This window comes from Cervus elaphus, chromosome 19, assembly GCF_910594005.1.
Source record: "Cervus elaphus chromosome 19, mCerEla1.1, whole genome shotgun sequence".
Lineage (NCBI taxonomy): Eukaryota > Metazoa > Chordata > Mammalia > Artiodactyla > Cervidae > Cervus > Cervus elaphus.
This window is the reverse complement of record NC_057833.1, coordinates 15,350,939-15,365,531: the sequence shown is the minus strand read 5'-3', so window position 1 is coordinate 15,365,531 and position 14,593 is coordinate 15,350,939. Positions and strand designations below refer to the sequence as shown.

The 14,593-nt window shown below is 40.1% G+C and overlaps 1 protein-coding gene across 1 annotated transcript; it reads right to left on the bottom strand.

The window, feature by feature from the left end:
- Positions 1-761: 761 nt before the first annotated feature.
- On the bottom strand, positions 762-13,646 carry OTOL1 (otolin 1). Its single transcript, XM_043875507.1, has 4 exons — positions 13,278-13,646; positions 5,994-6,083; positions 2,947-3,018; positions 762-1,757 (listed from the first exon to the last, which is right to left on the bottom strand). The coding sequence occupies exons 1-4, from the start codon at positions 13,636-13,638 to the stop codon at positions 859-861; spliced, it is 1,422 nt and encodes a 473-aa protein (XP_043731442.1). The 5' UTR covers positions 13,639-13,646; the 3' UTR covers positions 762-858.
- Between the last annotated feature and the right edge of the window lie 947 nt (positions 13,647-14,593).

Sequence of the window (14,593 nt, the reverse complement as noted above, 5' to 3'; positions counted from 1 at the left end):
TTCCCAATACTCACCTGTTCCAGCAGTGTTATTACTGAATAACCAGAATTAATTATTTTAGAGATTATAATGAAGCCAAAGAATTTATCCAAATTAAATGTTCTTCCATAAAGAAAGGGCTTAAATTTTAGATCAATAATGATTTAATTTTCCTCTGGAATCTTTGGGGGGGCATTCAATTCTTCTAAGTACAATAATTAGATGACTGGTTGGATCTTTGCTATGATGAAGCAATATCTTTATCAACTTTCTTTTTATCTTTTACCCAACACACAAGTCCATATAATACAGGTTTTTTATGAGCAAACACTTACACAGTGATTAATTTTAAAGATACTTTAACTAGTCTTTATTATTCTTTCTGTGTTTTCACCCTGAATTAAACTAACATGGGACTAGTTCCGTTTCATTGGAAGGCAATCCTCCCAACAGAATTAAAAATTTTTGAGAAGTATCTGCCCACTATATGTCATCTGTTAGCCTCATATTCACACAGAAGAGTTATATACATGTGTATGAAATATAGAAAATATTTAGTAAGAATATATTTATTATAAATCTTCATATTTTTATATACAGATATTGTTATTTAAAGGACATAAGAAATGCCATTATAATGCTAAAATGAAAAAACCTAGCTACAAAATTAATAGATACATGCTCTCAAATATGTGTAAATATTCTTAAAGGTGATGTCTTAAAATAGGAATTATTCAACCTAAGTGATATCATTTTTTTCTTAATTTTTCTGTATTATTTTTATAATTATGAAAATAATGAAGGTTATTTTTTCCAACAGCACTACCCAATGTTACTTGACTTCTACTAAACCCAAACTAGAGTGTTGAGGACATAAGATTATGGTGAAATGCCAGGGTTTTCATCTGGGTACAAAAGGAACCCGGTAAAAATGCTGTCATCCTCAGCACTGACATACACCCCATTCCAATCCTTTGAAACTTCCAGCCAGACTTGGTCCCCTGCTCTTAATTTCAGGATGATGAGGAGAGAGGTCTGGTCTATTTCATGGCCATAGAGCGTCTCTCTGGACTTGAACTGCTTCCTATTCCAGGCCACCAGGCTGATCCGAGCAGGTCGGCCCCTCACGGTGATGTGGTAGGAGAAAACATAGGCCCCAGGAACACTACAGTTAAATTTCCCAGTGACAGGGCTATAATTCCCTTGGTCATTATAGAGAACCTTGTCAAACTTGATAGGGGCGTTGGGAGGAGGGAAGGGCTTGGATAAAGCGGCACTGAAAGCCGACCGTGGGACTCTGGCCCCCTCCCCCTTGGAGCCCTTGAGGCCCCGAGAACCCTTCTTCCCAATCGACCCCCTGACCCCTTTGCTCCCCAGCTCGCCCTTGGGTCCTGCAGGTCCCACGAGACCAGGAGGACCCAACTCTCCCTTTTCTCCTTTGACTCCTGGATCACCGGGCACCCCAGGCAGGCCGTCTGAGCCACTTTTCCCTTCCGTTCCACTATCTCCTTTGCTGCCTTTCTCTCCTTTAATGCCCTCCTCGCCTTTTTCTCCCTTTCCTCCCCTCTCCCCGGAATCTCCACCATAGCCCTTGTCCCCCACTTCGCCCTTCTCTCCCTTGGCGCCAGGCTCTCCATTCAAGCCAGGTGCTCCTATAGGCCCTCTGTCTCCTTTATCTCCTTTGGTCCCATTGGCACACGGGTCCCCCTTCGAGCCTTTTTGTCCTTCCACTCCTGTTGGGCCAATGTTTCCTGTGTCCCCCTTAGGACCAATTCCACCTGAAATGGAAAATTTAAATCATGGTTAAGGCTCACATAGGGTATGACCAGGATGCTATTATCAGTGTATGGATGTGCTCAGCCTGTGTCCGACTTTTTGCTGCCCCATGGACTGTAACCCTCCAGGGTCCTCTGTCCATGGAATTTCCCAGGCAAGAATACTGGACTGGGATGCTGTTTTCTTCTCCAGGGGATCTTCCTGACCCAGAGATCAAACCTGCGTCTCTTGCATCTCCTACATTGGCAGGCGGGTTCTTTACCAGCTGAGGCTATTATCAGAGAGCTCACAAAAGGAAATAGAACCTCCTAACTGGAACTGGAAATCTGGTGGCGCGGAGGAGACTCTTATACTGAGCCATTCAAATAAAGCTACTCTCTCATAAGGGGAAGAGCTAATGCTACTGAAAAGCAATAGCTTATATTTAGATATTGTGTATTGACTGTTAAGATGAGGAAGTATTAGAACTATAGTTGCCCACTGTGTTCTATTACACTTTGCATTTTGGCCCAATCCAGCTATTCTCATACATCTCCACATTGCCCATCAAAACCCAGAATCTTCCAGGGAAAGAACCTCAACCTGGAAAGGTTGAGGTATCTTTTCCCCAAGGACAGCTAGAGAGAGGAGCAGAGCTCAGATACTTCTACCATCTCCAGACTCCTAAACTAGTGCTGGTGACATTCCACCAATCAGTACACTGAATTATTAGAAGATTATTAATAATTTATATTTCCCTTTGACCTCCTTGATAACTTTAAATACAAACAGGAAGAAAATTAAAGGCTATACTGCACATGTGACCGCACACAATAGATATACTGATAAGCTCTTGAGAGTCCCTTGGACTGCAAGGAGACCCAACCAGTCCATCCTAAAGGAGATGAGTCCTGGGTGTTCATTGGAAGGACTGATGTTGAAGCTGAAACTCCAACACTTTGGCCATCTGATGCAAAGAGCTGACTCACTGGAAAAGACCCTGATGCTGGGAAAGATTGAGGGCAGGAGGAGAAGAGGACGACAGAGGATGAGATGGCTGGATGGCAGCACCAACTCAATAGACATGGGTTTGGGTGGACTCCAGGAGTTGGTGATGGACAGGGATGCCTGGCATGCTGCGGTTCATGGGGGTCACAAAGAGTCGGACATGACTGAGCGACTGAACTGAACGGAATGGAACGGATAAGCTACCTGGTTCTCCAGGCTTTCCTGGGTATCCTGGAACTCCGCTCATTCCTCGGTCCCCACGTTCTCCCTTGAGTCCTAAAGTGATACCAAGATTAGCTGTTTTCCAGCTATATTAATCACGATATAACTAACATTCCAGTGTTTCCTTTATCAAAATGTGTAAAGGTAAAGACAATATGGGAAAAGAATTCATTGAGCATCATTAGGAACATTTTATTCCAATTGATGGTAAGCCATTTAAAGGAACCACTTAAAGGATTTGGAGGTAGTGCCAAAGCTCTTCGGACAGAGTTCAGCTTTTGCCTCAGCATTCTTGTAGCTTTTCAGATCTCATACAAAACTCATGATATCCTGCTTTACATTATATACATCTGTGTTTGTGCACTTCCTATTATGAATTTTGAATGACAGTTTAAAAGTCCTCTCTTTTATATTCCTCACAATGCCTGAGAAATAGTGCCACGCACTGTATAAGCTGACACAGAGTACAACATTTTGCAATCAGCTAAAACTATTCATGCTAAAAACCCACTTAGGAAAAAAATATTGTCCTTGACATACATAAAGCGTCAAGGAAAAGCTGATTTTCATTTTGTTTGGATGTTTTTCATATGCTCTTTGGGCAAATTATAAAACTGAAAATTCATGTTTTAAAAAAATTAAAATATCTGGGGTATTAGATATTTGCTGTATTACCACAAAATGAACTTTTATACTGGGCCTGGCCAAAGGCCAGCCTTATTACAGTACAGCCACTCTAGATTTATTTTAATTGTAAATGATAATAGCAAAAATAATAGTAATAGCAATAACTAACTCTCATTGAGCATTTACTTTGCACCACATAATGTTCCAAACTCTTACCATGAATTTTTACATTTCAACCTTTTTAAATATAATATTAACATTTATTTGATAATAAAACAGTCTCTAATATAACAGGGAAACTCATATAACAAAGCACATTGCATCACCTGGGACGTTTTTCGTTTCCAAAAGTCTGTAGCATTTCTCATCAAAAAAGAGCAGATGTTTTTGTCAACACTTTGTCAACAGAAGAAGCTTAGGCATGAAAAAGTTTAGAAATTTGTACAGAGTCAAACATGATTGTATATAATATTGGTTGGCATCAATTTGCCAGCCATATTATTTATGATATAACCAACATAATTTGTTTCATTTTTGCCGGGGAAAAAGAAATCCTAAACCAAATTAAAAGTCATTAGAAAAGACTCAGCCAAATTTCATAAGACTAGCTAGAGAAATCCACCTCCATCCCCCCCACCCCTGCCACCCCGCCATAAGCCAGTCAGCAGAGTTTTCTAAGTAGCTGGCTCTTCCATTATCATTCCACATGAAATTTAAATTTTGGAAATTAACCCATAGGCCATCAGGAAAATGTCTGTATACCTTTCAAGGGAACGTAACTATGAATGGAAGTGAAGGAATAATTCTATTCCCAGTCCTTGTCAATATTCATATCCTGACCTTCACTGCACAGTTACTCTGATTCTCGAGTTCATTTAAAGAGTTTAACGACTTACAATGAACTTAATCAGATAATGATTATCCAAAATGCAGTCATTCTACTCATTTATTTTTTTCACTGTAAGTCTTAAGCAAGAGTCCAAGTTAAGTGGAAGTAAAAGGAAAGTACAGTTGTCACTTTATAGACTGGCTAAATGAATTTCTACTTTTGATCCTTCATCAAAGCATATTCTTAAGAACTTTATTTTACAATACTTGCCTGTTTTTTCCTTCTACTTGCAAAAGTCTAACTTCCAAAATGTATGAATCACTGGGGAAGTTCATCACTCATCTTTATTTCACAGAGCTTTCTGCTAACATAATTCAGCCACAGAAGGATTAAATGTTTCCGAGAATGAAAATCGCCTAACTGACAAGTGTGAAGTGGCTCTCTCTTACCTTAGCATCTTTTCTGAGTAATTACTTCACTGAATGTTCTACCAGAAATGAGTTAGGCAGTTCCTGAGCCATGCAGAGGGTGATGTATTGATGATATTAGATTTTTTGACTTGTGACACTGAGGCTAAGACATTTACCTTGATGGATAGATGGTATTTCTACAGGCTGGTGGTATTCCCTGAGGAATTTCTAAATGTCCCAGTGAATCTGTAACCTTTCTTCAATACCTCAAAGCACTTACAGAGCCAAGGATTTCCCCGGGCTGGACACCCTCTTTGCTGATAAATCTGTGGAATTATAGAATTTCTGAGCTGGAAAAGATCTAGTAAAGCACACAAAACAACAAATCTTCTTTAAACAGAGTATAAAGAAATATCTAGTCTAGTCCCCTCAATATCCAGATGAGGTAAAGTGATGGGTCCAAGGTCACTGCAATTAGCCTGATATCTTCTATTTTAATTCAGTTTTCTTCCCACCATTGACACCACCCCTGATTTGAGAGAGCTAAAGGATATGTCATATTTTTCTTAGCAGGTAGGCCATTTGTCTAAATGGAATATTCTAGAGGATTGCCTGCTCTGATTAGTTTTATCTAGTAGGAAGTTAATTTGCATCATAAAGAAGAACTCAAAGGGTAATATATAGGAAAATATCCCCTTGAATTATCTGACATTCCATTGGTTAGGGCTCTGTGTTCCACTACAGACGGCATGGGTTTGATCCCTGGTCAGGGAATTAAGATCCTGCAAGCTGCAAGGTGTTGGCAAATTAAAACAATAGAAAAGCACACTTCCCCAGAGTCTCTGTGCCCTGCGGCTCCATCACTGGGTCAGCCAGGTGGACTATGAGAAATAGAAAAGGTGTGTGTGTGTGTGTGTGTGTGTGTGTGTGTGTGTTGTGAAAGAGAGATTACCAGGCAAGTTTAAAATTCTCAGTTGGCTATTTATAAACTATTTATAACATTTTAATATCAAATGTAACTCATAGTATGTCTTACCAAGTTTTTACATTTTAAAAACTTGATCCACCTGCAAGAAGCTGGTATTTACTTAGCAAGCTGCTCTTCTTAAAAATGATGCAGAACATCTGTTGAGTTTCGACATGAAATGAATATAATCACCTACCTTTCTCTCCTTTCTGGCCTTTTGGACCTTGGGGTCCAACAATTCCTGGTGACCCTGGGATCCCTATATCACCAGCCTCTCCCTTAAAACCTGGAAATGAGATTTAAAAGCCATCAGGGCAGGGAAATTCTCTTCTGAAATTCACTAGTTCAAAAACAGCAGTCACTTTATTGAGGCCAATGATTGTCAGTGTCCTAATGATAAGATCTGGGTGAAAATTAACTATTACAGAGTTCTAAGGACAATATTTTTGTCTGATTTGCAATTTTGCACTACCTGAATAGATAAACTGAGCCCATTAGTACTTGTCACTGAATTCATGGCAGTGATCAAATGATTCAGAGAAGCAGTACTATATCAAACAATAGGAACAAAATATTATCTGACTCTTAAGCTCATGTGGACTGCACTTTCAAATAAGAAGTAAAACCAGAATACCTAGCACTGTGGCTTTTCCCATTCCTTCTCTTAGGCACTGACTCGGGAACCACTGCAGAGTCCTACACACCAAGCATCCTTCTAGGTGTCAGGAATCAGCCATCAACATTCCAGCAGCCCCTTTTCCCCCATGGAGCTGAGAGCCCATAAAAGAGAAACATGAGCAAATAACCACACAAATAAATAGAAACGGCTACACTGCTTTTAGCAATGTGAGGAAAAGAAGAAGTTCCTATTGTAGATTGTGGTTTAAAAAAAAATTAACTTAAGGGATCAGAGTAGACATCCTGGAGAAAATAAGGGGGCATTAAGCTAAGACCTAATGAACAAATTAGAATTTTCCAAGACCAAAAAAAGAAAAAAAAAAACAAAAAGATGAGTATTTCAGGAAAAACAGCAGTGAACAAGACCATGAACAGACCTAGCGATCAGGGTAAAGAAGGCCAAGGGGCAAATGGTGTGGGGTTCATAACGTCACTAGTTCCTTGCTTGTCCCAGCAGTCTGGATCCCTTCTACTTACCTGGGCCACACAGAGACCCAGGCCAAAGACAGTTATCCTTCCTGCAACCCCAGCCTTGTTTAAGCATAGGAACTGTTTTGCAACTCCTGACTGGAATAATTTGTGGACAGTTTCTTTGAAAGTTAACCCTATAGATAAGTGCACTCAATTAAATTGTAATCTTTCATCTTAATTATTACAATTAATGCTGATGGAATGCAGAAAATTATATTCAATCTGTTGAATTTCCTCTTTGAAAGAACACTGTATTTGTTTGGATGAAGCACTTTAATAAATTGCTTGCAAAGGAGGTTAAGGCTGAAGGCACGCTTAAATGGTGGTTAAGCTCCTCTGTCTAGAAAAGCAGGAAGAGCAGAAAGGAAAGTAGTGGAGAAAAATGGGGGTGGGGGCGGGGCAGAAGCAAGCAAGGGCGGTTAGTCACTGTGCAATGATCCCCTTCTTCATGACACCCAAATGCCTGATGTGGTCATGAGGGAAATGATAAAGGGCAGTGTCCAGGTCGGCACAGGGAGCATAAAGCAACTGTCTGCAAGGTTACAAGGGGGTTACAAGGTTACAATCTACTGGGTCTACTCTTCCATCTAGGTGAGACCTACATCCTGATTAGTTTAGTGTAAATACCAGAAGGCTAGACTTAATTGAAGAGCTGGGGCTGGAAGCTGCAAAAATTGAGTTTGATTCCAGGTTCAACACTCTCAGGTTACATGACCTCTAGAATTACATAAAACTCTCTGAAATGCAATTAAATCATCCATTGACATGTAATAATATTTTAAACATTTTCTACAAAGATGAGAAACAATAAAGTGCTTAAGAGTTCTTGGCACCCAGTAGGTAGTTCAGTCATGTCTGACTCTTTGTGACCCCATGGACTACAGCATGCCAGGCTTCCCTGTCCTTCACCAACTCTCAGAGCTTACTCAAACTCATGTCCATTGAATCAGTGATGCCGTCCAACCATCTCATCCTTTGCTGTCCCCTTCTCCTCCTGCCTTCAATCTTTCCCAGCACCAGAGTCTTTTCCAATGAGTCAGTTCTTCGGATCAGGTGGTCAAAGTACTGGAGTTTCAGCTTCAGCATCAGTCCTTCCAATGAATATTCAGGATTGACTTCCTTTAAGATTGACTGGTTGGATCTCCTTGCAGTCCAAGGGACTCTCAAGAGTCTTTTAGTCTTTTCCAACACCACAGTTCAAAAGCACCAGTTCTTCAGTGCCGTACCTTCTCTATGGTCCAACTCTCACATCCATACATAGTTACTGGAAAACCAGAGTTTTGACTATATGGACCTTTGTTGACAAAGTAATGTCTCTGTTTTTTAATAGTCTGTCTAGGTTTGTCATAGCTTTTCTTCCAAGGAGCAAGCATCTTTTTATTTCATGGCTGCAGTCACCATCTGCAGTGATTTTGGAGTTCAGACATCTTGGAGTGCAAAGTCAATTGGGCCTTAGGAAGCACCACTATGAGCAAAACCACTGGAGGTGATGGAATTCCAGTTGAGCTATTTCAAGTCCTAAAAGATGATGCTGTTAAAGTGCTGCACTCATAATACCAGCAAATTTGGAAAGCTCAGCAGTGGCTACAGGACTAGAAAAGGTCAGTTTTCATTTCAATCCCAAGAAGGGCAGTGCCAAAGACTTGTTCAAACTACCATACAATTGTACTCATCTCACATGCTAGTAAAGTAATGTTGAAAATTTTCCAAGCTAGGCTTTAACAGTATGTGAACCAAGAACTTCCAGATGTTCAAGCTGGTTTTAGAAAAGGCAGAGGAACCAGAGATCAAATTGTCAACATCCGTTGGATCACAGAAAAAAGCAAGAGAATTCCAGAAGAACATCTACTTCTGCTTCATTTACTATGCTAAAGCCTTTGACTGTGTGGATCACAACAAACTGTGGAAAATTCTTAAAGAGATGGGAAGACCAGACCACCTTACCTGCCTCCTGAGAAATCTGTATGCAGGTCAAGAAGCAACAATTAGAAGTGGACATGGAACAGACTGGTTCCAAATTGGGAAAGAAGTCCGTTAAGGTGTATATTGTCAGCCTGCTTGTTTAACTTATATGCAGAGTCAGTTCAGTTCAGTTCAGGTATTCAGTCGTATCTGATGCTTTGCGACCCCATGAATCGCAGCATGCCAGGCCTCCCTGTCCATCACCAACTCCCGGAGTTTACTCAAACTCATGTCCATCGAGTCGGTGATGCCATCCAGCCATTTCATCCTCTGTCATCCCCTTCTCCTCCTGCCCCTAATCCCTCCCAGCATCAGGGCCTTTTCCAACGAGTCAATTCTTCGCATGAGGTGGCCAAAGTATTGGAGTTTCAGCTTCAAAATCAGCTCTACCAATGAACCCAGGACTGATCTCCTTTAGGATGGACTGGTTGGATCTCCTTGCAGTCCAAGGGACTCTCAAGAGTCTTCTCCAACACCACAGTTCAAAAGCATCAATTTTTTGGTGCTCAGCTTTCTTCCCAGTCCAACTCACATCCACACATGACCACTGGAAAAACCATAGCCTTGACTAGACGGACCTTTGTTGGCAAAGTAATGTCTCTGCTTTTAAATATGCTATCCAGGTTGATCACAACTTTCCTTCCAAGGAGTAAGCGTCTTTTAATTTCATGGCTGCAGTCACAATCTGCAGTGATTTTGGAGTCCAAAAAAATAAAGTCTGACACTGTTTCCACTGTCTCCCCATCTATTTCCCATGAGGTGATGGAACCAAATGCCATGATCTTAGTTTTCTGAATGTTAAGCTTTAAGCCAACTTTTTCACTCTCCTCTTTCACTTTCATCAAGAGGCTTTTTAGTTCCTCCTCACTTTCTGCCATAGGGTGGTGTCATCTGCATATCTGAGGTTATTGATATTTCTCCCAGCAATCTTGATTCCACCTTGTGCTTCTTCCAGCCCAGCGTTTCTCATGATGTGCTCTGCATATAAGTTAAATAAGCATGGTGACAATATACAGCCTCGACGTACTCCTTTTCCTATTTGGAACCAGTCTGTTGTTCCATGTCCAGTTCTAACTGTTGCTTCCTGACCTGCATACAGGTTTTTCAAGAAGCAGGTCAGGTGGTCTGGTATTCCCATCTCTTTCGGAATTTTCCACAGTTTATTGTGATCCACACAGTCGAAGGCTTTGGCATAGTCAATAAAGCAGAAATAAATGTTTTTCTAGAACTCTCTTGCTTTTTTGATGATCCAGCGGATATTTGCAATTTGATCTCTGGTTCCTCTGCCTTTTCTAAAACCAGCTTGAACATCTGGAAGTTCACGGTTCATGTATTGCTGAAGCCTGGCTTGGAGAATTTTGAGCATTACTTTACTAGCATGTAAGATGAGTGCAATTCTGCGGTAGTTTGAGCATTCTTTGGGATTGCCTTTCTTAGGGATTGGAATGAAAACTGACCTTTTCCAGTCCTGTGGCCACTGCTGAGTTTTCCAAATTTGCTGGCATATTGAGTGCAGCACTTTCACAGCATCATCTTTCAGGATTTGAAATAGCTGAACTGGAATTCCATCACATCCACTAGCTTTGTTCATAGTGATGCTTTCTATGGCCCAACAGAGTACATCATGCTAAATGCGGGGCTGGATGAAGCACAAGTTGGAATCAAGTTTGCCAGGAGAAATATCAATAATCTCAGATATGCAAATAACACCACCCTTATGGCAGAAAGTAAAGAAGAACTAAAGAACCTCTTGATGAAAGTGAAAGAGGAGAGTGAAAAAGCTGGCTTAAAACTCAACATTCAAAAAACTAAAATCATCGCACCCAACCCCATCACTTCATGGCAAATAGATGAGGAAACAATAGAAACAGTGACAGGTAGCTATTATCATAATTGAATTAAAGAAGCTGGAGATAAAAGTTTCAAATGGAATTTTACCTTTGCAAGATATTAGATACAGCTGTATACTTCAAAATACTTTCATTCAGAAACTGTAAAATTAGGCTCATGACTTTTTAACGTCTACAGTTATTACTTGTATCACTGTAGATGATACAAATGTGATATATGTAATGTATGTGTGTTCATGTGACCAAGAACTAACAGATAATGAAAAAAAATAAACAGTTGGGTTTGAGCAGGTTTATTTTCATTTTCAAGTTTGTTTAATGTTGTTTTTATACAACATAAGCATTGCACATTAGTACAATGCTTTTGACAAAATCATGGTTACCAAAGAGGGAAGAGGATGAGGGAAGGATAAGTTAGGAGTTTGGGATTAGCAGATATAAACTAGTATATATAAAGTAAATAAACAACAAGGTCCTTCTGTATAGCATAGGAAACTATATTCAATATGCTGTAATAAACCATAATGTAAAAAATATGAAAAAGAATATGCATATATGGGCTTCCCTGGTGGCTCAGATGGTAAAGAATCTGCCTGCAATGCAGGAGACCCAGATTCAATCCCTGGGTTGGGAAGATCCCCTGATGAAGGGAATGGCATCCCACTCCAGTATTCTTGCCTGGAAAATTCCATGGACAGAGGATCCTGGTAGGTTACAGACCAGAGGATCGCAAAGAGTTGGATACAGCTGAGTGACTAACACTTCACTTTTTTCTTTTCATACACACACACACACACACACACACACATATATATATATATAAACTGAGTCACTTTGCTATACACCAGAATCTAACACAACACTGAAAATCATCTATGCTTCAATTAAACAAATAAATAAAACAAGAAAACAATGTTTTTGAAACACTGGTAAAGCTAGAACAAATATCTATGAATCTCGAAAATAGGATCCTATCAGGTTCAGAATATTGCGCAGGATAAGAAAAGACTCCTACTACAACTAACCAGAAAAATAAACACAGTTTATTGAGTATGTGTTCTATTCTAGGCATCACACTGAGACCTTGTATATATGACCTCATTCAGGTCCCTTGAAGACTCCAAGAAGGTGCCATTATTCTTACCCCATTTTACTATTTTAGAAACTGACACTTGGAGTGCTAATGAAGTTTCCCCAAGGTAGGACCATGACAGCTTGACCTTCTGAACTCTCAAGCAGTCTGTCTATGGCAGAGCTAGTCAGACTAAGATATATGCATGCCCCAGGCAGTCCAATAACGTGGCACACCTTTAGAATATATGTCCTGAGTATTTGGAGTCTCAGCTCTGAGAACAGCCTAGCTAAATCCATCAGTGTAAGACAAAAGCCCTGGATGTTACAGCCTTAGAAAACAGTTTAGCAACCAGCTGTGTTTACTTGACCTTCCACTCCTCCCAAGCAGCTTTCCAGCCAGACTTGATACTGAAAGAAACCCTGGTAAATAATATAATTTCCCCAGTCTCATTAGGTCGCCAGTAATGTCGTGGCAACTCCGAAATCTTGGGACCCCAGACTCCTACCCAGCTCCCTTCCCCTTCAATTTCACCTCTGCATAAACACTGATCACATTTCCCAAAAGGTACCTGCAATAGGATGAAATGAACAAAAAGCTTAACAAGGATGCGGAATTTCTGATTTTATGACTTTTAAGTCCTTCAGGCAAGACACAACAAATATTTATATGTAATTCTGTCAGGGAATAGCGGCTTTGAAACTGACATTCTGGTCTCGCTTTTACCCTGAATTTACCGCTGTAGGACATGGGAAAGCTGAAACGTAGTAAAATAAAAGTGAGAGTATATTCATACTGCATGCATTAAAGATATTTAGAAATTTTGAAATATTTAACCATGATGTTCAATGAAGGCTATTGGGCAAGGAGATAGTGCTGCCTCAGAATTTCAGTGAGAAGCGCACTGAATCCTGCCTTTATTCTCTACCTCACAGGTGTTCCATTGCTAATCCTAACTACAAATAGCACTCCAAAAATCCATCAGTCAGTACACATCCTCACTAGACCACAGAACTTTCAGTTCACCTTTTTATATCAGCCACTGAGATGATTGCATAATTGGGAGAACTACCTTCCAGTCTACTGTTGGGAAGCTCCGTCTCTGCTCTGACCAGCACCACCCAATAGAAGCTTCTGCAACAATGGAAATGCTCTGAATCTGTGCTGCCCTTTGGCCACTTGTGGCTGCTGAGCACGTGAAATGGGGCCAGTGTGACTGAAGAACTGAAATTTTATTCCCATTTCAGTTTAGTATTAACAGCTGCACGTGTGACTCTTTATCACACTGGGCAACGGAACCCACTGCATTTGTCACAATGTTATTCCTAGGCCTGTCCCGCTGGCGTGATGGTGTAGAAACCCTCAGGCAAATCCACCACCAACCCACCACCTCTCACTCTAAGCTTGTACAAGTGGGAAATATATGGCTGCGTGTATTTTCAAATACCTGGCTTTCCAGTCTGTCCCGGTTCTCCCTTTTGCCCTGGTCCAGATGAACAACAATCACAGCAATTCAAGAAGAAATCAGCAGTGTCAAGAGTGAGGTTTTCGGAGGGGAAGAGAGTGGCAGCATCAAAGGCGGAATCGAGGACTAAGGGGTCAGGGGTTGGCTCTGCCCTTTCAGCCGCTTCTCTGAAGGGGGCTCCTTCTTCTGGAGGTAGGCCACTGGATGGCTTTGGGCCCTTTGGCATCTCTTTTCCCTCAGATTTCTTCGTGAATTTGGTATATGGTGTGGTCTTGGCTACTGCGTCCATACTAGCAATAACCAAAATAATGAAAACGGCACAAAACCAAGAAAACATCCACATGTTTGAGGCTGAAAGATACAATGGGAATATATACACGTATCACGTGAGAACCAAATGAAAAGACTAAATGATATAGATATACACCTATATGAGAGGGATATATATACATATGTGAACCATAAGAATGAACAGTAAGCATAATACTAAATGATTTATCTATGCTATATGTAAACATATACTTCAATTACAACAGAATATTTTATTGACTTAAAGTACTCACTGTAAGGAACAATTGCTTCAATTCTCCTTTCTGGTTGCTTTCCTACTGTTACATGTGCTAAAATATTGTTCTCAATCATTCAAATCATCTTGCCAAATAGAAAACATGATCTATAATAAATGCAACATATACTCTTACTAGCTCATATACTATGTGGAAAACAAGTAAGTAAAAAATCCTGACTGACCTCACTCAGATTTATAGGAATCAAATGCATTCGTGTTAGAGGGAGAAGAAAAATATTGAGCTGAATAGTTTATTTCAGCAAACTCAATTATTTCAAGAAAAAAATACTGGTAAAGAGTGCTTAAATCTACTCAGGAAAATGGTCTTGTTGTGACAGCAATCTTTTGGAATCTGTTGTAATAAATTCAGAGAGAGAGAGAATGAAAAATTATAAATTTAGATATGTGCTATATCTTTATATTCTTCACTTGTCATTTAACTCTCCAATTCTTTGCTTTATAATTTGAGGGTTTTTTCCCTGAAAACTCACATTTATCTCTGTATTATTTTAAAAGGCCAAATGGTGGCTATTCTTATTAAAGTTTTTATCAATGTTCACAGGGACATAAGATTCCTGATGAAATGAAATTTTGATCATAGTATTCCATTCCCCAGCAACTCCCAGCATTCCAGTGACTGCTCACAGATAGCCAGGGTTAGAAATGCATGATTTCTGAACAGTAAAGGAAGGCATGATTAGGATAAATAGTAAGAGAGTAAAGAGAGTGG

Coding starts and splice junctions, on each gene's coding strand:
- OTOL1 (XM_043875507.1), bottom strand. CDS start 13,638: ATGTGGATGTTTTCTTGGTTTTGTGCCGTTTTCATTATTTTGGTTATT. Junction 6,084..13,277: donor GGGACAGACTGGAAAGCCAG/GTATTTGAAAAT, acceptor TCTCATTTCCAG/GTTTTAAGGGAGAGGCTGGT. Junction 1,758..2,946: donor AGGAAAGCCTGGAGAACCAG/GTAGCTTATCCG, acceptor TTTCCATTTCAG/GTGGAATTGGTCCTAAGGGG.